This window comes from Sodiomyces alkalinus (genome assembly GCF_003711515.1).
Source record: "Sodiomyces alkalinus F11 unplaced genomic scaffold SODALscaffold_1, whole genome shotgun sequence".
In the NCBI taxonomy this organism is placed as follows: domain Eukaryota; kingdom Fungi; phylum Ascomycota; class Sordariomycetes; order Glomerellales; family Plectosphaerellaceae; genus Sodiomyces; species Sodiomyces alkalinus.
The window spans coordinates 4,961,158-4,982,274 of NW_021167079.1; the positions used below are offsets into that span (position 1 = coordinate 4,961,158).

Sequence of the window (21,117 nt, forward strand, 5' to 3'; positions counted from 1 at the left end):
GGGGGAAAGGGGAAGAAATACATAAAAGAAAAACGGAACCAAAGTACAGGAAATGGTCCCTTTTCCTCCTGGTCAAGGATCATAATCGAAGCCCCATTTTTCCTTTCAAGTTCCCTTCCTTTTTGCCCGAGAAGCTGAAAAGCTCAATTACCTTACCTTTTATGCTGTATAAAGTACGTGTACGAATAGCGAACATTGAACCTTTTATTACTAAGGTAATACAACATGAAACCACACACAGGATACAGATACGATACAGCATCTTATCGCCTTGCATCCACGAGAGACACAATTCGGGGATAATTCATAACCCCATCCGTGCCCAGCAACAAGCCCCATAATGGTCGTTACTTCGTTACTCTTCAGGGTAAAGCGTCTCCTGAGATCTGTGAGCTTTCTTTTTTCAGCTGAGCATGGGGCCATGGGGTTTGCCGTGGAATTACGTTATACTCAACTCCGTATTAGACCCTGCATACCTACGAGACGACACGAAGCACGAAGCACGAAGCACTACTCCACTACACGCTTGTTCCTGCGCAAGCGGTGCTAATAGTGTGGTGTTGTAGTGTTCGTGACGAAAGACGGAAGATGCAGAAACCCAACTTCCCTCTTCCCTTATTCAGTCTTGTGCAAGGAAGCCGTCCTATTAATGCTTTACCTTTACCGCAACCAACTCCGATCCGTTGCTCTCCTGGAATTGATTCACATTGGCTCACTCAGGGTTGGTTAGGTCAGTTGGCGACCGAAAATAACACGCATCTTCGTAGTAGTTCGTTGGCCCCAACACCAACTTGTCTTTGATCGGTCTCGTACGCATCGACACCAGTGGTCGATAGTCATGGGCCCTACTAACAACCTCACTAATTATAACAGACAGTATCCTAGACCATGGCCGTGATCCATCACGTTGCCTCAACTGAGACCCTCAGCGGACCGCGGCGCCCTGCTCGGCCCACTCCCGCTGCCGCAAACGAAGACGATAGCGTCGAACTAAAACATGGTCGTGCACCTCGAGGGGCGCGCTTGTTCCCGTTTTCGTCTCGTACTGAGCGGTCGAGCGGTCGGGGAAGCAAAAGAGCGGGACGAAGAAACTAGAGTGGACAAAGGGACGAAGTGGACAACCTCAGCTTCGCTCACCGACTAAATGGCGCCACGATAGGTCCACGCGATTCTCAATTTCTCTCCACTTCGCGTTCTAGATGCTCGATCTGCCTTTTGACCAAGTACGTGTACATATTAAAGGCCAACCCCTGTCACGAGGGCAGCCCCCTGCCTCGCTTCCTCCTCCTCCCCCTATTCCCCCGTCTTTTAACGTGTTAGTTCTCCAGTGTCCTTGCTCTTGCTCGTGCGTGTTCAGGAGGTCAATTGTCAATCGTCCTCGCCAACTTCGAGCCCTCTCCTTTCCTTTGTGCTGCCGAGAAGGGGCCGAAATGGACTTCGGATCCCGACAATCGTTTCGTTTCCTAGGATCTTGATCTCTGCCACTCTCTCAGATTCACTCCATTTCACTTCATACTCTCACTGAACTGCTCATTTCACTCTTCTTTTGTCGCTGCGACCAGAGCAAAGCCATCATCGCGGGCAGGGGGGACGACCGGCAGGGGAACGAACAAACCAAAAAAAAAAAAGGGGGAGGAAAAATAATAATGTCGCCCACTTACACCAGGCCACCGACCCCTCCTACGACGGAACATTACAGCCGGCTTTCCATGGGGTACAGGGCGGACGGGACTGCGAGCGATGGTTCGGCATCTGTCAACTCTGCGCGAAATCGCACTGCTCTGGCCTCACCGCCACTGACACCAGTATTCAGCCCACCAGACGACCTCTCGTCTCTTCGTCTGAGGAGCAGTTCAGGATTGACGCTCCATACCAATGACGATGCGCTGAGGCAATATACGGATTACAATTCGGACGGGTCTCCGCGGACGCCCGCCTTCCCCCCGATACAATGGGGCAGTATCAACCGCGTCGCGTCAGCCCCCATCCGCCGGCATTCCAATGCGGCGACGACGACGACGACGACGACGACAACGATGACGACGACGGTCGACCGCCCCGCGACGTATCTGGACTCCGAACCCCGCCTTCCCGTGCCGGACTTTTTCAGCCGGGATACCTTTCACGCCGCGCTGGGCCATCCTCACATCTATCGTCGTCTGTTTCAGTTCGCGCGAAAGCAACAAGAGCGCCAGGGTGACGTCGAGTTCCTGATGCGCGTGCAGCGCTACACTCACTCGCTAGACCAGTTTATCGAACAAGCCGTCCTCGTCCCGAAGCCGACAGGCCTGCCGTTTCCCGTTGCCAAGAGCTTGGCCTCCGACATGAGGCACATGATGGCTTCGGTCATCCCGGGGCTCGAGAACTTGTTTACCGAATCTACCCAGCACGTCGAGCAGCGCGTGCGAAGTGACATCTGGCCCGCTTTCGTGAAGAATCAACTGGCCACCTGCGTCACTTCGGCCCTTCTCAACGACGGGTCCCGGCAGAACGGGTTCCCGGGTCTCGGAAGTTCGTTTTGCCTCACCGAGGCGGCGCCGGATGGAGATGCCATCAAGTTCACGTCAGACGACTTTCTCTCCCTCTCGGGTTACACCAGGGCCGAGATTGCGGGACGAAACTGCTCCATCCTCCAGGGCCCCCAGACTGACGCGGGTTCAACTCGGAGGATCCGGAACGCCATCGCGCAGGGCGAAGAGGCCGTCGAGCTGATCCTCAATTACAGGCGAGACAGCTGGCCGTTCTGGAACTTCCTGCACCTCTTCCCGCTTACCGACCAGCACGGGACAGTGCGGTTCTATCTCGGTGCGCAGATGCATGTTTCGGAGGCCGTTGGCGAGGATGACGACGTGCTCCGCGTGTTGGGGTACGACCCAGACCACGAGGAAGGCAAAGACCGGGAAGCCCGTACGCAGAGGTGGCAGAGCAACGCCACTACCAGGGCAGACGGCCGACGAGCGAGCCTGAGCACCCACGTCAATGTGAGCGCAGCCGCAAACGCAAACGCAAACCCACACCCACACCCACACGCGAATGGGCGGCCTTCGACGCGCGGCTCAACCAGGTCCTTCTTCAAACCGTTCAAGAAACAGTCCATCAGCACGAGCTGCATTAGCAGTCCGATCCTCGAATCGCCGCCCCCTTCGCCGAGCACGACGCGCAGCTCCGAGTCGAGGAAGGAAGCGGCGGGGAATCCGAATCCGTACACCCACTACCTCGTGCTGAAGAACGTACGGCCGACAGCGACAGCGACGCCGACACGACCCAGGGCACCGTCTTCAGCAGCCTCCAACATGCACCGGCAGCAAAAGTCCGCCTCCTCCTCCTCCTCCTCCTCCTCCTCCTCCTCCTCCCGCCTCTCAGTCGCCTTTGCCTCTCCGTCCGCCCTCTCGATCCTAGGCTTAGACCACCACCACATGCCCCCGGACGCCCTCGCGGGCAAGGACATTTTCACCGCGCTCTCGGACTACGCGAGCTCGCCTTCCATCACGAAAGCATTCCGCTCGGCGATCAGGGAGCGGGTGCTGGAGGAAGGGAAGCCGGCATCGATGGAGCTCGTCCTGGGCAGGGTACCGGCACCGGCATCGGCATCGGCGGCGTCCTCGTCGTCGTCGTCGTCGTCGTCGTCGTCGTGTTCGCGACGCAAGGCGAGCGTTGCGCTCTCGTCTCGGTCAAGGGAAGATGTGGGGGATGCTGTGAGGGAGAGGAGACCCAGCCGTCCGCTGAGTCGAACCGGGGTGTCGGGTCTTGTTGGGGGAGAGACGGGTCTAGCGGAAAGAGTCGCGAGCTTCTGGACGCCCTTGAAGGATGTTGAAGGGTCGGTGGAGTGGGTTGTTCTCGTTCTGTTGCCGATGTAAGTCGTGTCATGCTTGTTTTCTCTTCTTCCTTTTCTCTTCTTCCTTTTCTCTTCTTCCTTTTCTCTTTCTTCTTTTCCTTCCTTTTTTTCACGTGTAATGATCGATCACTGGCTCAGAAGGCGACGATACCCCAGACAGCGGTTTTTCTCGTTTTTTTTTTTTTTTTTTTATTACTTTTCTCCTCTATTATATCCTATTATATCACCCATATTGCCCGTTTCTTCACGTAATATTAGTTCGCAGAATCACGATAAGGAAGGAAAGTACATGTAATTACCTTAATCACCTTGTGAGCATTAGTAATGGTTCGGTCGGATCATCTTAAAGCCGTACACAAACCCAACAATGTACAGTGGAGATAACAGTATTCTATACATTCACACAGTATGATCCGCTGCTTATCCTCTAACGCCCCTAAAACTTAGTACAGCACCACCACCAACGAGTCGTCATCATCACCACATCACCGAGGGAGACCTCCTTGTCCCTCTTCAACCTCCAGAAAACATCTTGAACTTTCCAACCCCTTACCCTCATGGTCCGTCTGCTGGTCGCATTTTATTCCTCATTTGCGGTAAGTTTTCTATGATCCTCTTCTCTGTTCAGAGAGTCCCGATCTTCGGCCTCCGCCATTCAATGGAGACAGACCATGCCAGTTTGACCCTGCATCCGCTCATTACAGAGTCGATTGGGCCACCGACTTACTCTGCCGACAGATGATATGGATTCTGCCCTCCCTGCGGCCCTGACGCGTGTAAGGCGCCATGTGGACACCATATATCACACGCTCCTGGCTGCGGACCACGGTCTAGGCAACCTGGGTTCCGAACTCAGGCCGCTTCTTCGTTCTCTTTCCGGGAAACTTCACTCCACGTTGCTGCTTTCCGAAGAGCTGCTCGCGACTTCATCATGCCGGGACCTTAAGGACCCTCAGGACCCTCAGGACAAGACCCAGGGCAACCGAGCCCACCTTGCAGCCTGCCACTCTGCCTTGGATGGCTTGTCCAGCCTCCTCAACCGCACCCACGGCCCAGTTGATGCTGCCGACTCGTCTGCTTCTAGTCTGGTTGACGTCTTCCAGACCTTGAAAATCCAGCTCGATCTCGCTTCGCACGCCAAATCGCTCCCAGCTCTCGAGCGGTGTCTCTCCACTAAGCCATCCCCCTCCCTCTCACCGTCCGCAACCTGCCCTCGTGACTCGTCCAATTCGGATCAGATTCATGGCCCCCAGACTTACCAGGAATCCCTCGATGCCTTCTCTCGCGCACTGGAGATCCTCCTGGACCCTCAGTTCAATACGCGAATCAGCAGCTACCACGAGTATTGTGCAACAGTCAAGACGAGGGCGGAGAATTGCCACGAGTACAGCAAGAGCGCCATCGTGTGGCCGGGCTATGCCGAAGTCTTCTGGCCTCAATGCAAGCACCTCGTCACGAAACTGTTTTATCCTGACAAGCCATCCAGCTTCGAGCACTGGGTCCTGGAGTATTGTCGCCAACAATGGCCCGACGTCTACGGGGACCAAGCCCTCACCCCAACGCACACTCTTCAGCTGATGTTCACCGTCACCGAATCTTCTTCATTCTCACCCCTTCACGCCGCCGCCGCCCTCGGCCTGGCTCAGCTTTGCGAGCACCTCATCGATCTCGGCGCAGACCCTTTGCAGTACAGCCCCATCGGCACCCCTTTCTACTGCGCCCTCGTAGGTCCCAAGGCCTTCTTGGCCCGCACCGAGAATCCCACCCTCCTCGTCCAGTTGCCTTGCAGCAGCGTCGCGCAAGCGGAGACCATCGAACTCTTCACCCGTCCAGCCATAATCCGCGGCATCCGCGAGACGGCCGTGGGTCCAGGTCCCGCCCCCGCGGAGCCGTTCCCACTGGCCACACTGTCTTTCTACACCTGCCTCCGCCTCGGCAACGGCGATTCGTTCCTTCGCATGGTCCCGCACCTCGAGCTGGATGATTCTTTCTGGGACATGCTCATCTTTTTCAACTTTGAGGATTTTCCTTGGGTTAAACATCCGTCCAAAAGGGCCTGGGCCTTCCTGAATTCCGTACTCCCCTGTCTTTTCGACTTTCACGTCGCCCGATACGACGAGCTCCACAGGCCCTCCATACTCAAATATCTCTTGGTCGTCATGCGCAAGTGGGGACTGGACATGGTGAAGGAGAAACCTCGCTACTGTCGCCGCATCGCCGACATTGACGACGCCGATTTTCGGGCGCTTGTCAGAAATGCCGTCCAGCTGCATGAGCGCGAAGTGGTCTTCCGCTTGATCCGAGACCCTCGGTTTGATCCCAACACCCATGGTCCCGGCACTCGCGAGTCCCAGGGCACTATATTGCACATGGCAGTGGGGGACGACCATGTGGCGCTCATACGTGACATTCTGGACGCCGGCGCGGACGTGCATGTTCGGAACCAAGGGGGCCAGACGCCGATCCTAGCAGTCGAGTCGATCGGGGCGCTCGAGCTCCTGATCCAGCACGGTGCCAACACCACGGATACCGACGCAGATGGCTACAATATCTGGCACATTGCCGCTGCTAACAACGACTGCGATCTTCTCGAGTGGCTCCTTGCCAACGACCCAAATGGGCAGGCGAACAGAGCAGCCTGCATGAACTCGGGCTATACTCCGATCGCCAAAGCCATGACGTTCCCCCTCCAGGACCTGAGGTCGATGGAGGCCGATGGGGGCCGCTCTAGACGCCGTCCTCCCTACGCAGCTGCTCTGCTCCTCCTCGAGACGTCCAAAGGAAAGCCGTCTTTTGTCCGAGCCCCGGCGTCCGTGCATCTCCCCCAAGTAGCCGCGGAATGGGGCAGCCTAGAGCTAGCCCAGGGATTGCTCGAGGCCGGTCTCGACGTGTTCGGCGCCGACGGCGAAGGCAACTCGGCACTTCACAGCCTCAATTTTGCAGCAACCGAAGAATTGGTCGCTTTCCTTCTGTCAGGCGGACCTCCCGAGATCAACGCACAAGGGAAGACGCCGGCAGAGACCATCTTCCTCGCTTACAACAATGCCTACTCCCCTCAAGCTCTTGCGCCCAGGTCCAGCAACTGGCTGAAGGTCGATCTCGTGTTCACAAGAGCTTACATGCCTGAGCTGACGGAACATCCCGCTTGTGCACGGGCTCTGGACCCTCTCGCGTACGAGAGGCTTCTGACCCCTCGTGTGCTCGCCTCTCGAGACTCCCAAGGTCGAGGGCTCTGGGAACGATTCATGTCCGACATTGTCTTCCAGTGGGCTTACTTGCCGCCGTGGATAGTGAGGCCACACGTGGCCGACTCGCTCGTGACCGCCGTCAAGTGCCTCGTCAAGCACGGCGCTGCGTCGGCCTTTGAGAGAGAGAAGGGACAACGCGCCCTGGAGCACTTCCTGGGCTTGGTGGCGCGGTGGCCTTTCCGCAGCGCGTCGCACACCCCCGAGGCCTGCTTTGCGGACATGGCCAAAGAGATTGTCAGTACGACGACTGATTTCTCACCGCTCCCCAACGAGACATACTTGGATGGTCTGCGCACTGCGATCCTCTGCTGGAAAACCTGGCTGCCTCCCATCCTAAGGCTGTTCAGTCAACCTTTGCCAGACGACCTCAGAGACGCGAATGTCCTCTTGTTCATGCTGGTACGGGATGCTATGGGGAATGACATGTTTCGCCAGATGCTGGAGACACTGCCCGTCGATCGCAAGATAGGACGTCTCGCTCTCCAGTACCTGGACATTTACGCCGCGGGCCATTATTGTAGCGAGGATCTTATTTGCGAAAGACGCAAGATGATCCAATCGTGGTCGGGTTTACAGGATGGGTTCAGGAGTGAGGACGAGGACGGCGAGGACGACGGCGACGGCGATGAGAACTGGGACGACGAAATGGGCTGATTATTCCCAAGGCGCGAAAGTCAGTGGGTGTCATAATTCTCGTATCTGCTTGGCATTATTTCTTCCTGGATTAATGGAAAATGGGACAACAAAGGGACAGTAAAGGAACGCGTATCTAAGGATACGATCTATACATTCTATACTTTTTGTCACTGATAATTCACTGTGTTGACAAAGTTGCTCTGTATACGAATTGACTCGCAACACGACCACGATATTGCTAGGCTGCCTAGGCCATTCTCAAATAGTCATCCTTCGTCTGTCAGGTCAATAAACATAATGAGATACCGTCATAGGCACTTTACATACCTAGCCGCAAGGGGGAGAAGAGACGAGATAAGGTAGCGCGAGTGATCTTGCCATCGCAGGTACGACAAAGAACATTCGCTTCTATTTAAAACGCATGCTCAAGATGGCAATGCAATAGAGTCCTATCCAGGGCACTAGCTGTGGCATATCTGGTGCTGGGGGGAAAGCGGACGAGACAGTAATGGGCTTTGCTGTGACCATGTGATTTCTCTACTTGGTCAGTAAACCCTCCTCACAAGCCATCACTACGACAAAGTCTCGTCCGGTTGGCTTCGGACAGACGACAAGCATCGACATCTCAGTAGTCACTGTCAGGAGTCTCGGAGCAGCTCTTAAGGGTGGAATCAGGTTGAATTACCGGTGACCGGTCTAATGAACCTATGAACGGAATATGCTTGCCACCGCCCCCTATCAAGGCACTCTATCTTCCCCGGCGACCTCTCTGAAAGACCGACTCGGATGAAGTTACTCCGCCTGAACTGGGGTGTCGAGATCGCAATACCATTCAACCTTTGAGGTGACGCGACGACTCAGTCTGGGCTTCGCAGGCTAGCTGGTCCGCGTCACTAATAAGTTAAAACCCTTCGGCCCGCCTCGGGGTCAACTGTCGTAGACCGAATGCGACCTGATCCCGGCCCCTAATTGTTTTTGAATATTTATACACGTATACGTATGATTCATATTCGTTGGTGGATCGAAGCTCCTTGTCCGATCCGACAACCCGGCGTGAGAGTAGATCGTTGACATGGAATTGTGAACATGGTGAAGCCACAACTGATGCAAGATGTGCAAATTCTCATGTCTAACAAACACCGGGATAGGACAAGGAGCTTCTAAAGTGTGCGCCGGGCCTGACCCGCCTGAGCCACCCTCGGGGGTAAATCTGACTCCCGACTTCCCGGCCCCTCGCCTAAAGCTACTGCTATCCCAGATTCCTCCAGGCCAAGGCCAAGAAGAGGGAAGCTAGAGCAGTCAGGTATGAGCAGCTGCCATAGCCAGGTGAGGCGAGGGGCGAAGAAGTGGAAGAATAGGAGTCGAAGTGCCGCGAGAGTGGCTCGAGCTGCCAGGATGAGTGGTGAGGGGGGGAAAGTGGAAAGTCGGATGAGAAGAGGAAAAGAAGGAGGAAGAAAACCGCAGAAAAGGAAGAACGGCCGCTTTATTTATACATGATCAGGCTCTCTGTCCTAATGGGAGGAAGACTGGGATCGAAGCTCAACGAGCGCCCCCTGAACTCTAATTAGCGTCGGCTTCACGCGGTGACGCAATCAGTCCTCGCTCTTCCAAGTTGTGGCTCGAACTTTATCATGCTTCAGACTTCTTCCACGGAGCAGGGAGTCGGGACTGAAAGGCGAAAAGACCACGGCTGCGCCGCACAGGATCTGGAGCGAAACGTGCTTCCTCCAGACTGGAAAACAACCAAAATGAACTAATACACGTATATAGACTGTTCTCAGCGTCTTCATCGAGATTTCTATTTGTTCACAGTTGGCCGACTGGTCGCCATGGCCCGTCATGGCTTGATTACAACTATTCACTTCATGTTCTCTCCCTAAAGGTAGACGCGGTTTCAAGCGAACGGGTTCCCCCTGCATTGATACTACCACGTACCTCCCTTGACTCTCAGCACGGCAAGGCGATCCAAGTGGCACACATTCTAGCTTTTCAGGAGTCGGTCAATAGAACCACCCATACCCCGTATATGAGGGAAATGGCTGTCAAACCGTGCAATTCCGGTGGCAATGCTCAGTCTTTTCAGTAAGGGACCATTATTAATAAGATGTCCTCGAAACGTAAAGAAGAACCAAGCCCGTAATTATTTGAGGGCATCATGTGAAGAAAATGATTGAGATGGTGGCGCCGTGTTACGTTTAAAACGACACGGGGCCAAAAAAGGGGCAAAAAAAAGGGGGGACAGGGGGGAAAAGAAGCAAAAAACATACAACACCGGGTATTCGCTGGTCGTCACCGACCCAACTACTAATCCGGCCCTCACTGGCTTATCTAGGGGAGAGCGGACGGGATCCCGAGTTTTCCAGTGGGTATGGTCGTATGTGCTTGATATTCAAATAAACCATTCTTATAAACCTGTGCATTCACGACTGATTCTTTTCCTTTGGGCTTTTGCAGATTGTGTAAGGTCACAATACGGTCGTCACTGCCAAGTCAGCTCTGCTCTGCACCACAAGAACCCTCCACTGTGCGACCTTTGAACTTCATTCTTAACATGACTAGCGCTGGCCATATAATAGTTGCAATTCGTTCTTTCATTATTAGTGCATCTCCCAGTCTGTTCTACAGAACCCCTCGTATCATGTATGCTGCAACCTCCACAAGACCAGCTCCCTCCAAATCAACGCAGAAGTATCCCAATATCCATGGACGATGCAACTTAATAGCAAATACCCCCGCGCTAAAAAGGTGTGTCTATGAACGAGAGCAGACAAGTCCCGGAGCCCGGAAATCCGTTTCACGTCTCTCACCAGAATCCGCGAGGAGGCATCACCTTCGTAGGCGGGGATTTGGCCCGGGCCGACCGCCAGACGGTAGTATCAATGTCGTTGGGAGGCAATTCGACTCTTGAAGGGCGCTTGTTGTGGCGAGACTGCCCCTTCTGGGGGAGACTTGGTGGGTTCCGAGCCCGCCGCGAAGCAAGCCGCGTCTCCATCCGTTCGCCTTTCTCAGAACCTGACGCGGAACCTGGCGCGGAACCTGCCGATCGAGGCTTTTCGGCTTGTCGAGGCCGCGTTTCGGTCGTAGTACGGGTACCTCGAGACGAACGAGAATCGGGTTCGCGAACATCACGTCCAACCGACAGGTGAGGCGGATCTCTCTTCGCATCGTCAGCCTGAGGGTCACAGCTACCCACAGCAACGGATGCGGAAGTATCAGCAGCATCCTTCTCCGCCTCTGGTTTCTTGGCAGTAATGGAGAGCTGGAATTTCTCAAACTGGCTCCAAATCAGGGGGTCAAGAATCTTCCGAGTGGCTTGCGTGGGCTGCTGTGGCTTTGAACTAACGGGGTAAGATACGAAGGCAGTGTGGCCGGATTGCTGTTGGACCTTGGATGAGGAATCAACGACCACGTCCTCGTCGAAATTGATCAGTTTTTCTATGGCCTTCTTCGGACCCGTAGGAGTGTGAGAGGGTCCAGGCTCAGACTGAGAGTGATGTTCCTCATGACGCTTCATGTCGTCTTTGACGCCATCGTTATTGACGCCTTCTTGGACGGTGGCAGAAGAAGTTGGAGTGATGGCAGCTTCGGCGTCACGTCTGTTAGAGACAACCTCCTTCTTGCTATCGAGCTCAGCCTTCTGGATCTTCTCGGCAACGTGTGCCATGGTTTTCTCCATGTTGTTCGTCATGTCACTCCTCCCGGATTCCACATGGCCCGGCTCAGTAAGATCTTCATCAACATCGTAAAAGTCATAGACTTTGTGCCCTTTCTTCATCAGCATCTCGCGCAGTAGAGTGTCGGAAGAGAGAATGTTGTTTAGACGCTCAACGGCAAAGCTGGTAGCATCTTCCTGCTTTGGTGGATTGGCGTGAGTATGCTTGATGGTACGGGTTACTCCGGTTCCGGTTTTTTTGGCGGGAGGGTCGACGATCCGAGCGGAAGTCTTTGATCCAGTTACGGGTGAAAACGGGCGGGCCTTGGGGCTGGAAGTAACTTCCGTCAGTAAGTTGAAAAGCAAAAAAATGGAAAAGAATTGACGACGTAGAGGAAGATGGCACCCGTGCACTTACTTGAGGGTCGGCTTAGTAGGGGAGTTCCGAGGAGTAGAGGCGGAATTGGTTGAACCAACAGAATTCCCACCCCTACCAGCGGTGTGGTGGTCATCATCCTCCACGATGGCAACACGCTTGATGTTGCGGATGGTCTCCCTGTGCCGAAGAAGATAGATCAGATATGATGTTGGACAGGGGAAAGAAGTGGCGGAGAACATAACGCAGAACCCAACAAGAGACTCACATCTTGAGCAACTTTGTGGTGAGGCTGCGAAGTTCCTGAATCAGATCATTGTGTACAGGCTGCGGATTCTCAAAGCTGATATCGCAGCTCCAGGTCTCTCCCGCCACATTCGTAGTTCTATTCCAACCTAGAGTTAGACCCAAGAGATAACCGGCATGACGGGAAGGATCGAGGTCAACCGTACTCCACCTTGATTCGGACTCTGGGGAGTTGACGCTGACCCAAGTCCCGAACATCGTGGAGGCCGTCGTCAGTCCTGGGCGGATCGGATGAGCGGCCAGCCATGGCAGGATCGAGCTGGTTGTCGTGACTCTTCTGGCGTCTGGTTTAGACTGATGGGGGATGGAAAAGAATAGCAGAATAGAAATATATCAGAACCTGTTGATATTCAAGGAGGGAAGCGAAGAAAAAGCTCCGCATGGCCTACCTTAAGGTTCAGATACCGAATTGCATCAAGTGGAAGATCTCAAGGGGTGAGAACCTTTTTCTAAACAACAAAAGAAAGAAGGGAATATTACACGTGAGGAAAGAGAAGGCATCAAAGAAGTTCTCTGCTGTTGCTGCTTAAGAGGAGGACGGGACGGAAGCTGACCGATGGGCTGTGTACCTTAGTCCTTGCCCATATGCATCCTGAAGGTTGGTACTTCATAAGGTACTCACATTTGGAGTGTCATCACGATCTTGTAACAAGAAGAAGGAACCCCCCCAGCCACACCCCTGTGTATAGGGGAAGGTACCCATCATGATAACCTGTGCCTAAAGGGGCTAGGCAATCTGTTCACACTGGACATATATCCATAGAAGATAGCTAGTGTAGCTCGATGCAACTCATGAAAGAGAATCTGAAGAAATCTTTTGTTGTCCTGGAAAAGAGAGCTTTGAGATGCTTTGAATTGGCCCTGGCATTACAGCCTGTCGTAACTTGTGATAGTGCAACATACTAAGGGCCATTACCTTAGGTACCTTAGGTAGAGCAATGGTCTGCGGAGAAAAGAACAAGCAAACAAGAAAGACGAATGAGCAAATCAATTATCAGGGATGGTGTTAGCTATTGGTAATGGGGATTTGCAGTTAGGTTTGGATACACAGACAAAATTGAAGGGTTTCGATATTCCCTTACCTGTAATTGTGCGAAGCAGAGAACCTGGAAGTTCAAGTACACTTCGGATCTTTACACTTCGGATCGGACTTCTCAGTGAGTCGATGTCGATGTAATCAATGATGTCCGTCCCTGCAAAATGAAGGTCTCTCCGAATACCGGATGCAGGCTCAATTCTTCATATCAAGCCGCCCTGCCCTATTGGACTCCGATCTCATACGTGTACATCGGGCAATAGATTCCTGAAGCCGTCAGTGGCAGTGGATGGTCCAGGCCGACGGTATCTGTACTTCAGGTACGTACTCCGTTCTGAGTGCACCACCATTTGGGCGTAGTGGGACGCTGTAATTACAGATACCTAAGGTACCTTAGTTAGGTAAGGTAAGGTATAGGTAAGGTACGTAAGGTAAGGTACATAAGGTCCGTCCCCAACGTCATGGAACTTTCGCCTGCCCATAATACTTACCTCGAGTCAACTACGGCAACTGTCGAAAGGCGTCCATCAACCACGCACCATCGCCATATTGGACTAGAAAACCTACCAATCTCACCGCTATTACGGATCCGGATCTCTCGGATCTCTATCATCTCATCATGTTGGAGGCTTTGGCATCTCGCCTGGGGTCTTCCCGAATCCCAGATTCGTCCCAGAGGCCACAGTGTTTGTCGTATCCATGAGGCATCCTCCATTCTCACCTCGCCTCTTCCCGCCGTCTTTTTCTTTCCCCCCCCCCTTCTTTATGACCTACCTGCATTGCTTCTATTCTCGTTTGCTAAAGTCCCTTTCCTGTGCCCAATCTAGTGGCAGGTTATCTCATCTCCTTTGGGGACCCTCGCCTCTCGGCATCACCTTTGCTTCGTCGCCCTCAACAATAGAGGGGTAAAGGTCGCTGGGAGTCAACCACAACTTCATTCTACATAACCCAATAGCCTCTTTATCCCCTTTCCCACCTGTTTTTACAACACTCTGCCACCATGGATGAAGTATCAACACCAAAGGCTACCGATATCCCAGGTGGATTTCCCATCACTCCCAGCGTTGTTTCCACTGGTAACCATTCAACTCCTGTCCAGGACCAGGACCAAGAACATGATGACCACATTGTCGATAATTCAACAGACCTTTCCATCTCTGTTAGAAATTCACAACATGATGTCGGCACCTACTTCCCCATTACTACCTCAAAGAAGGGTTCGACATCCGGGAACCCACAGTCACGGCGCCCTTCTACTGATAGCAGCACCATGCTTAGAGAGGAGCATCCAAGCATCAAAGACGGTAAAGCTCCTCCAACGATGCCCATGTCGGCCCCTCAATCAGCAAGGGGACTGCCGGACGAATACAAAGATGATGCAGCCATATCTACCTCACACTCTTCTGACGGTCCTGTCACCCCCAGCAGCTCCCATCACTCCTCTACGGGAACCATCGAACATGTCCCTCTGAAGCCTGGCCCCAACACCGAGAGACCAGCATTACAGCACCAGCGTACCAACCTAACCGAATACGACTTATTCAAGATGCTATCCCGCCGTCGTACTTCTGGTGCCACTGCGCCCGCCGCCGAGGAACTCGAAGAGGAAACCGAGGAACTCAATATCCTCATGGCCCGTCTATTCGGAAAGACACGACAGGAACAGTCTGAGGAAGCCCAAACTCGCCATAGTGGCGTCGTCTTCCGGCATCTTACCGTTAAGGGAGTTGGACTCGGTGCCAGCTTGCAACCCACCGTCGGCGACATCTTCATGGCCTTGCCACGAACTCTCAGAACCCTCTTCACCAAAGGCCCACGAGCTGCTTTTGCCAGACCCCCGGTCCGAGATCTCATCGGCAATTTTGACGGCTGTGTCCGCCCAGGTGAGCTGCTCCTGGTCCTCGGTCGTCCCGGCGCCGGCTGTTCCACCTTCCTCGAGGCGTTCTGCAACCAGCGCTCCGGCTTCGAGGCAGTCGAGGGAGAGGTCACCTATGGCGGGACCAGTGCCCGAGACATGGCCAAGCTGTTTCGGGGTGAAGTCATCTACAACCCCGAGGACGACCTTCATTACGCCACGCTGTCCGTCAAGCGGACCCTCAAGTTCGCCCTGCAGACCCGGACCCCCGGCAAGCATTCCCGCCTGGAAGGGGAGAGCCGCAAGGACTACGTCGACGAGTTCATGCGGGTCGTGGCCAAACTCTTCTGGATCGAGCACACCCTCGACACCAAGGTTGGCAACGAGTTCATTCGGGGCGTCTCGGGAGGCGAGAGGAAGCGGGTGAGTATCGCCGAGGCTATGGTCACGCGAGCTTCCGTCCAGGGATGGGACAACTCCAGCAAGGGTCTCGACGCTAGTACCGCGCTCGAGTATGTGCGGTCCATCCGCGCCATGACCAATATGGCCAATATCTCGACCGCCGTCTCCCTCTACCAGGCCGGCGAGCCCCTTTTCGAGCTCGTCGATAAGGTCCTTCTCATCGATAAGGGAAAGTGTCTCTATTTTGGCCCGGCCGAGAACGCGAAGCAGTACTTCCTCGATCTGGGCTTCGACTGCCCCGAGCGCTGGACTACCGCCGATTTCCTGACCTCGGTGAGCGACGAACACGAGCGGAGCGTGCGCCCCGGCTGGGAAGACTGAATTCCTCGGTCCCCCGACGAATTCTCCGACGCCTTCCGCCGCAGCGAAGCCTACCGGCGGAACAAGGCCGACATGGAAGAGTTTGAGACCCACCTGGCGGCTCAGGTCCAGGAACGGGAGGCTGCCGTGACGAAGGAGACGGAGAAGAAAAACTACACGCTTCCTTTCCATCAGCAGGTGATTGCCTGTACGAAGCGCCAATTCCTCATCATGGCAGGCGATCGCGCCTCCTTGCTCGGTAAATGGGGCGGCCTTGTCTTCCAGGGGCTCATCGTCGGCAGTCTCTTCTTCAACTTGCCGGCCACCGCCGCCGGGGCGTTCCCTCGCGGGGGCACGCTGTTCTTCCTCCTCCTCTTCAACGCGTTGCTCGCGCTTGCTGAGCAGACCGCCGCTTTCGAGTCCAAGCCCATCTTGCTCAAGCACAAGTCGTTCTCCTTCTACCGTCCTGCTGCTTATGCGATCGCGCAGACTGTTGTCGACGTACCTTTGATCTTCGTACAAGTCATGCTCTTCAACATTATCATCTACTTCATGTCTAATCTAGCCCGGACGGCATCGCAGTTCTTCATCGCCTGTCTGATTCTGTGGCTCGTCACGATGGTCACGTATGCTTTTTTCCGTGCCATCTCCGCCTGGTGCAAGACCATGGACGTTGCCACCCGCTTCACCGGTATTTCCGTCCAGGTTATCATTGTCTACACTGGTTATCTCATCCCACCCAGTTCTATGCACCCCTGGTTCAGCTGGCTCCGCTGGATCAACTGGCTCCAGTACGGCTTTGAATGCCTCGTCGCAAACGAGTTCTACAACCTCGACCTTCGATGCGAACCGCCCTACTTGGTCCCACTGGGACCCCAGGCTCGGCCGCCGTACCAGTCCTGCAAGCTGTGCGGTAGCGAGCCGGGCTCGACGTCCGTCGCGGGCTCCAACTACATTCAGGAATCCTTCACGTACAGTCGGGCGCATTTGTGGCGCAATTTCGGCTTCCTCTGGGCCTTCTTTGTCATTTTCGTCCTCCTGGGTGCGGTTGGCATGGAGTTGATGAAGCCGAACGCCGGCGGAGGTGCGATTACCGTGTTCAAGAGGGGTCAGGTCCCAAAGTCGACCCAGAACAACATCGAAACCGGAGGGCGGCACGGGAAGGGGTCCGATGTGGAGTCAGGCCTTGCTGCGGGTTCTGCGCAAACGATGCCCGACGGTAATGGCATTCAGGAGAAGAAGGAAACTGAGAAGAGCGATAGTGCTGTTAATCGAGTTGCGAGGAATGAGACCGTCTTCACTTTTCGGGACGTTAACTACACGATACCATACGAAAAGGGCGAGAGGACGCTGCTTAAGGACATCCAAGGCTATGTCCGTCCCGGAAAGCTCACCGCCCTCATGGGTGCTTCAGGTACAGTGGCCTCGTGGAATGACGGCTCACATGCGCATCGGCTTACTGACTTCTGTAACAGGTGCGGGAAAGACGACGTTGCTGAACGCTCTGGCGCAGCGTCTCGACTTCGGTACAGGGACGGGCGAGTTCCTTGTGGACGGACGACCACTCCCTAAATCGTTTCAAAGAGCGACCGGGTTCGCCGAACAGATGGACGTGCATGAACCCACGGCAACAGTCCGGGAGGCTCTACAGTTTTCGGCCCTGCTCCGACAACCTCGGGAAGCGCCCAAGCAGGAGAAGCTCGACTACTGCGAGACCATTATTGACCTCTTGGAAATGCGTGATATTGCTGGCGCAACGATTGGCAAGGTCGGCGAGGGGCTAAATCCTGAGCAGCGCAAAAGGCTCACTATCGGAGTGGAGCTCGCGGCCAAACCGGACCTGTTACTGTTCCTCGACGAACCGACATCGGGTCTCGACTCCGGAGCCGCATTCCATATCGTTCGATTTCTCCGCAAGCTCGCCGATGCCGGGCAAGCGGTCCTCTGCACCATTCACCAGCCGTCGGCCGTGTTATTCGAGCATTTTGACGAGTTGCTGCTCCTCAAGTCTGGCGGGCGCATCGCGTACCATGGGCCCCTGGGTGAAGACAGCCAGGAGCTCATCGGGTACCTGGAATCGCACGGGGCTCCCAAGTGTCCTCCCCATGCCAACCCGGCCGAGTACATGCTCGAGACCATTGGTGCGGGCGACCCGAACTACCGTGGGCCGGACTGGGGCGACGTATGGGAACGATCACAGCAACGGCAGGCGCGAACACACGAAATCGAGGCGATGATCGCGCAGCGGCGGGAGGTCGAACCGGCAGCGAACCTCCGAGACGACCGCGAATTCGCAACGCCGCTACGGACGCAAATGGCGCAGGTGGTGAAGCGACCGTTCGTGGCATACTGGCGATCGCCGAGCTACATCGTGGGCAAGTTCATGCTGCACATCCTGACGGGGTTATTCAACACGTTCACGTTCTGGAAGCTGGGATACTCGAGCGTCGACTACCAGAACCGGCTCTTCTCCATCTTCATGACGCTGACCATCGCCCCGCCGTTGATACAGCAGCTGCAGCCCGTGTTCCTGCACAGCCGCAACGTCTTCCAGTCGCGCGAGAACGGCGCCAAGATCTACTCGTGGGCCGCGTGGGTGACGGGCGCCGTGGCGGCGGAGGTGCCCTACGCGATCGCGGCGGGGGCCGTCTACTACTGCTGCTGGTGGTTCGGCGTCTTCGGAACGGCGGTGTCGTCCTTCACTTCGGGGTTCGCGTTCCTGCTCGTCGTCCTGTTCGAGCTCTACTACGTCAGCTTCGGGCAGGCCATCGCGGCGCTGGCGCCCAACCAGCTGCTGGCGTCGCTGCTGGTGCCTGTCTTCTTCCTGTTCGTGGTCAGTTTTTGCGGCGTGGTGGTCCCGCCGGCGCAGCTTCCGACGTTTTGGCGGAGCTGGATGTATTGGCTCTCGCCGTTCCACTACCTCCTCGAGGCGTTCCTGGCGGCGGCGATACACGACCAGCCGGTCCGATGCGCGCAGGACGAGCTGGCGCGGTTCGATGCCCCCGACGGGATGAGCTGCGAGGAGTACGTGCAGCCCTACATCGAAGAGGTGGGGATGGGGTACGTGCGGACGGGAGACGACGGCATGTGTGAGTTTTGCCAGTATGCGACGGGAGACGAGTTTGGACGCAGCTTCAGCGTGTATTACCGGAACATCTGGCGTGACTTTGGGGTCTTTTGCGGGTTTATTGCGTTCAACTACGCTGTGGTCTTTTTTGCGACGTGGTTGCGGTTTCGGGGACGGAACCCGTTGAAGGGGGTTTTGGCGCGGTGGCGGGCTGGGATGGAATGAGTTGTCTTTGATTAGTAGCGGCTCTTTTTTTCTCTTTTTTTTTCCTCCTTCGAGTGCAAGAAACAAGAAAACGAGCCAAATCTATACGCATTAATGTGTCTTTGCTTGGACTCTTATGGTTGACGGAGAATGTTGGTCTTTGTACTTGTGTGTGGTGTGATGGAAATGGGGGACACTCGAGGGGGGTCAGGATTTTCAGGGGTTCAGGAGTTCAAGGGCTCAGGGGTTCACGAATGATGACCGTCGACCAACACATACAAGTCCACGTGACGTGGCTACCCGCTTTTCTGTCTCGTAAACCTGTCTGGTATTTTGACGACGACCTGAGACCACGGACCGAGACCTGGAAACATACTTTGTTCATCCTGTTCATACCGGCGTTTGTCTGTCTCTCTTTTCGCTGTTCATTCTCCTTTCTTCTTCTGTTTCCCCGTGCATACGTTCAGCATTCAATCCCTAAGATGCCGTCTCCCATCGTCACGGCCACGCTTCAAGCGACGGTCTTATCATCGGCTTCCAATATCTGCGCACAAATCATTGTGGCGTACCAAAACAAGGTCAGGAGAAGCGAATAGAATCTTGTTTTGACGAGTCTCTGTTTTGATTAGGGCCAACCCGGGTTTCCTCGTCCGCCCGTCTTCGTCCCCTGCCTCGCTGGGTCCCCAGCATCACGATATCACGTGACCCTCTCACAATCCACTCTCTGTTCCTTCGATCTCGTTCTCATCAAGAGAGCCTCGGATCCATCTCTCTTTTGTCCCTTCTTGATCCATAGCCCGACGACTCAGAACCCCAGCAGAAAAAGAGACAAGGGAAACTAGACAGGAAAAAGGACACGAAGTACCACTGACACTGTAAATACTACTCAGCGCCCCTTCTCTCTGGACATCATCCAGTTCCTCCGCTTCGTGACGCTCTCCCTGATCACGGCCCCGCCGAACTACCACTGGCAGCAGTTCCTGGAACGCACGTTCCCGGCGTACCCGTCTCCGTCCTCGTCGTCGTCTCGGCCGAGCCGGCGGCTGAGCGACGTGGAGATGAAACCGGTCGACGCGGCCCTGGCGGCCGAGAAGAAGCACGACGAGGCCTCGTCGGCCGGGCAGCAGCCCAAGTTCAGCCTGCAGAACACGCTGACCAAGTGGTTCGTCGACTGCATCACCCTCGGCGCCATCTTCAACACGGTTGCCTTCCTTGTCATCATGGGGTTCATGAAAGGGCAGGACCGGAGCCAGATTTGGTATAATATCCAGACTGTATGTATATACTCTTGTTCCTCCTGTTCCCTGCGACTTGGCTGATGTGATTGGGAAATGATAGGAAACCATCCCGATTATCGTGGCCGGGTATAAGATCTGGCCTATTGCGTCTATTATCAGCTTCAGCTTCGTGCCTGTCAACCGGCGCATTGTCTTCCTAAGTTTTGTTGGCTTGCTCTGGGGTATTTATATGAGTTTGGTTGCTCAGAGGGTGTGAGGGATCGGTTCTCTCTGTCCTATGTTATGCGTTCCATGCTTCTGTGTGCTGCTTTGTGTAGTACGGGCCACCGCATTTGACGAGTTTGCGAGGTATATGGATGTCTTTGGGGGAGGAGTCCATGGGTGGGCTGCGGGAACGCGGGTTCGGTCCACCGCACCCCATTATTACCCATCGCTCGTGTGTCCCTTCTCCACAGTGCAAAAGAGTACCCTTCTTTTCACCTCTCCCTATGGGCTTTCTTCTTCATTCTTCGTTTATGAGTTCCCTCCGTGGATTGGGCGGGGATTCCGTGGACAGTCATCCGCTAGAAGGGACAATAGCTTATGGTGTATCACGATTCAGGCCAAGAGTAGGATCATCATGTACATTACGTGTACAACGACGGTTGTAGAGGAGAGCATCAATTAACATGAATTGTTTATTTTCACTTCGGACAAAATGGAAGTGGGTGGAATCGATTCCGGTTCAAGAGGGTTGCAGTTTTTATGCCTTTGCCAACAACCGGGCAACCCAGCCTACGAGGGCTGGACTTGGGAGAGCAAGGGCTCTTCAACGTCCGGTTCATCCACTTGTCCCCACTCCGGTGCTCTCCGTTGCTGGTGCGTTGAAATGAATTCAATCCTAACGCCGCGGAAAGAACCTT

The 21,117-nt window shown here is 54.8% G+C and overlaps 7 protein-coding genes across 7 annotated transcripts in view; 6 read left to right on the forward strand and 1 right to left on the reverse strand.

The window, feature by feature from the left end:
* Positions 1 to 1,525, forward strand: part of SODALDRAFT_355209 (hypothetical protein) — a gene marked incomplete at both ends in the record, with an annotated part of 1,815 nt that extends 290 nt beyond the window's left edge. The window contains 6 exons of the mRNA XM_028613795.1: positions 408 to 426; positions 567 to 627; positions 771 to 809; positions 886 to 1,060; positions 1,358 to 1,453; positions 1,494 to 1,525. Of these exons, the coding sequence (XP_028470824.1) occupies positions 408 to 426; positions 567 to 627; positions 771 to 809; positions 886 to 1,060; positions 1,358 to 1,453; positions 1,494 to 1,525 (422 nt within the window). The remainder of the gene's footprint in view (positions 1 to 407; positions 427 to 566; positions 628 to 770; positions 810 to 885; positions 1,061 to 1,357; positions 1,454 to 1,493) is intronic.
* Positions 1,337 to 4,231, forward strand: SODALDRAFT_28572 (hypothetical protein). The gene has a single exon (XM_028608498.1). It carries the CDS (start codon positions 1,647 to 1,649, stop codon positions 3,855 to 3,857), a length of 2,211 nt encoding a protein of 736 aa, XP_028470825.1. The 5' UTR covers positions 1,337 to 1,646; the 3' UTR covers positions 3,858 to 4,231.
* A 90-nt stretch (positions 4,232 to 4,321) lies between these two features.
* On the forward strand, positions 4,322 to 8,029 carry SODALDRAFT_327194 (hypothetical protein). Its single transcript, XM_028610364.1, has 2 exons — positions 4,322 to 4,431; positions 4,574 to 8,029. Exon 2 carries the CDS (start codon positions 4,579 to 4,581, stop codon positions 7,735 to 7,737), a length of 3,159 nt encoding a protein of 1,052 aa, XP_028470826.1. The 5' UTR covers positions 4,322 to 4,431; positions 4,574 to 4,578; the 3' UTR covers positions 7,738 to 8,029.
* A 2,216-nt stretch (positions 8,030 to 10,245) lies between these two features.
* Positions 10,246 to 12,525, reverse strand: SODALDRAFT_327195 (hypothetical protein). The gene is made up of 5 exons (XM_028610365.1): positions 12,443 to 12,525; positions 12,200 to 12,347; positions 12,016 to 12,132; positions 11,790 to 11,927; positions 10,246 to 11,702 (listed from the first exon to the last, which is right to left on the reverse strand). The coding sequence occupies exons 2-5, from the start codon at positions 12,298 to 12,300 to the stop codon at positions 10,523 to 10,525; spliced, it is 1,536 nt and encodes a 511-aa protein (XP_028470827.1). The 5' UTR covers positions 12,301 to 12,347; positions 12,443 to 12,525; the 3' UTR covers positions 10,246 to 10,522.
* A 1,564-nt stretch (positions 12,526 to 14,089) lies between these two features.
* SODALDRAFT_347851 (ABC-2 type transporter) lies at positions 14,090 to 19,326 on the forward strand (the record flags this gene model as incomplete). Its single annotated transcript, XM_028613323.1, has 3 exons — positions 14,090 to 15,679; positions 15,794 to 17,120; positions 17,182 to 19,326. The coding sequence occupies 3 exons, from the start codon at positions 14,090 to 14,092 to the stop codon at positions 18,996 to 18,998; spliced, it is 4,734 nt and encodes a 1,577-aa protein (XP_028470828.1). The 3' UTR covers positions 18,999 to 19,326.
* A 133-nt stretch (positions 19,327 to 19,459) lies between these two features.
* SODALDRAFT_347852 (hypothetical protein) lies at positions 19,460 to 20,894 on the forward strand (the record flags this gene model as incomplete). The annotated part of the gene is made up of 3 exons (XM_028613324.1): positions 19,460 to 19,555; positions 19,868 to 20,251; positions 20,316 to 20,894. 3 exons carry the CDS (start codon positions 19,460 to 19,462, stop codon positions 20,469 to 20,471), a joined length of 636 nt encoding a protein of 211 aa, XP_028470829.1. The 3' UTR covers positions 20,472 to 20,894.
* SODALDRAFT_28658 (hypothetical protein) lies at positions 20,316 to 20,915 on the forward strand. The gene has a single exon (XM_028608547.1). It carries the CDS (start codon positions 20,493 to 20,495, stop codon positions 20,880 to 20,882), a length of 390 nt encoding a protein of 129 aa, XP_028470830.1. The 5' UTR covers positions 20,316 to 20,492; the 3' UTR covers positions 20,883 to 20,915.
* The last annotated feature ends 202 nt before the right edge of the window (positions 20,916 to 21,117 follow it).

What these genes read in the sequence shown, in the direction of transcription:
- SODALDRAFT_327195 (XM_028610365.1), bottom strand. Translation starts at nt 12,300, where the DNA reads ATGGCTGGCCGCTCATCCGATCCGCCCAGGACTGACGACGGCCTCCAC. An exon ending in AGAGTCCGAATCAAGGTGGA is followed by an intron (nt 12,133 to 12,199) that starts GTACGGTTGACC and finishes AGGTTGGAATAG; the next exon opens with AACTACGAATGTGGCGGGAG. An exon ending in CCTACTAAGCCGACCCTCAA is followed by an intron (nt 11,703 to 11,789) that starts GTAAGTGCACGG and finishes AGTTACTTCCAG; the next exon opens with CCCCAAGGCCCGCCCGTTTT.
- SODALDRAFT_28658 (XM_028608547.1), top strand. Translation starts at nt 20,493, where the DNA reads ATGTTATGCGTTCCATGCTTCTGTGTGCTGCTTTGTGTAGTACGGGCC.
- SODALDRAFT_28572 (XM_028608498.1), top strand. Translation starts at nt 1,647, where the DNA reads ATGTCGCCCACTTACACCAGGCCACCGACCCCTCCTACGACGGAACAT.
- SODALDRAFT_327194 (XM_028610364.1), top strand. Translation starts at nt 4,579, where the DNA reads ATGGATTCTGCCCTCCCTGCGGCCCTGACGCGTGTAAGGCGCCATGTG.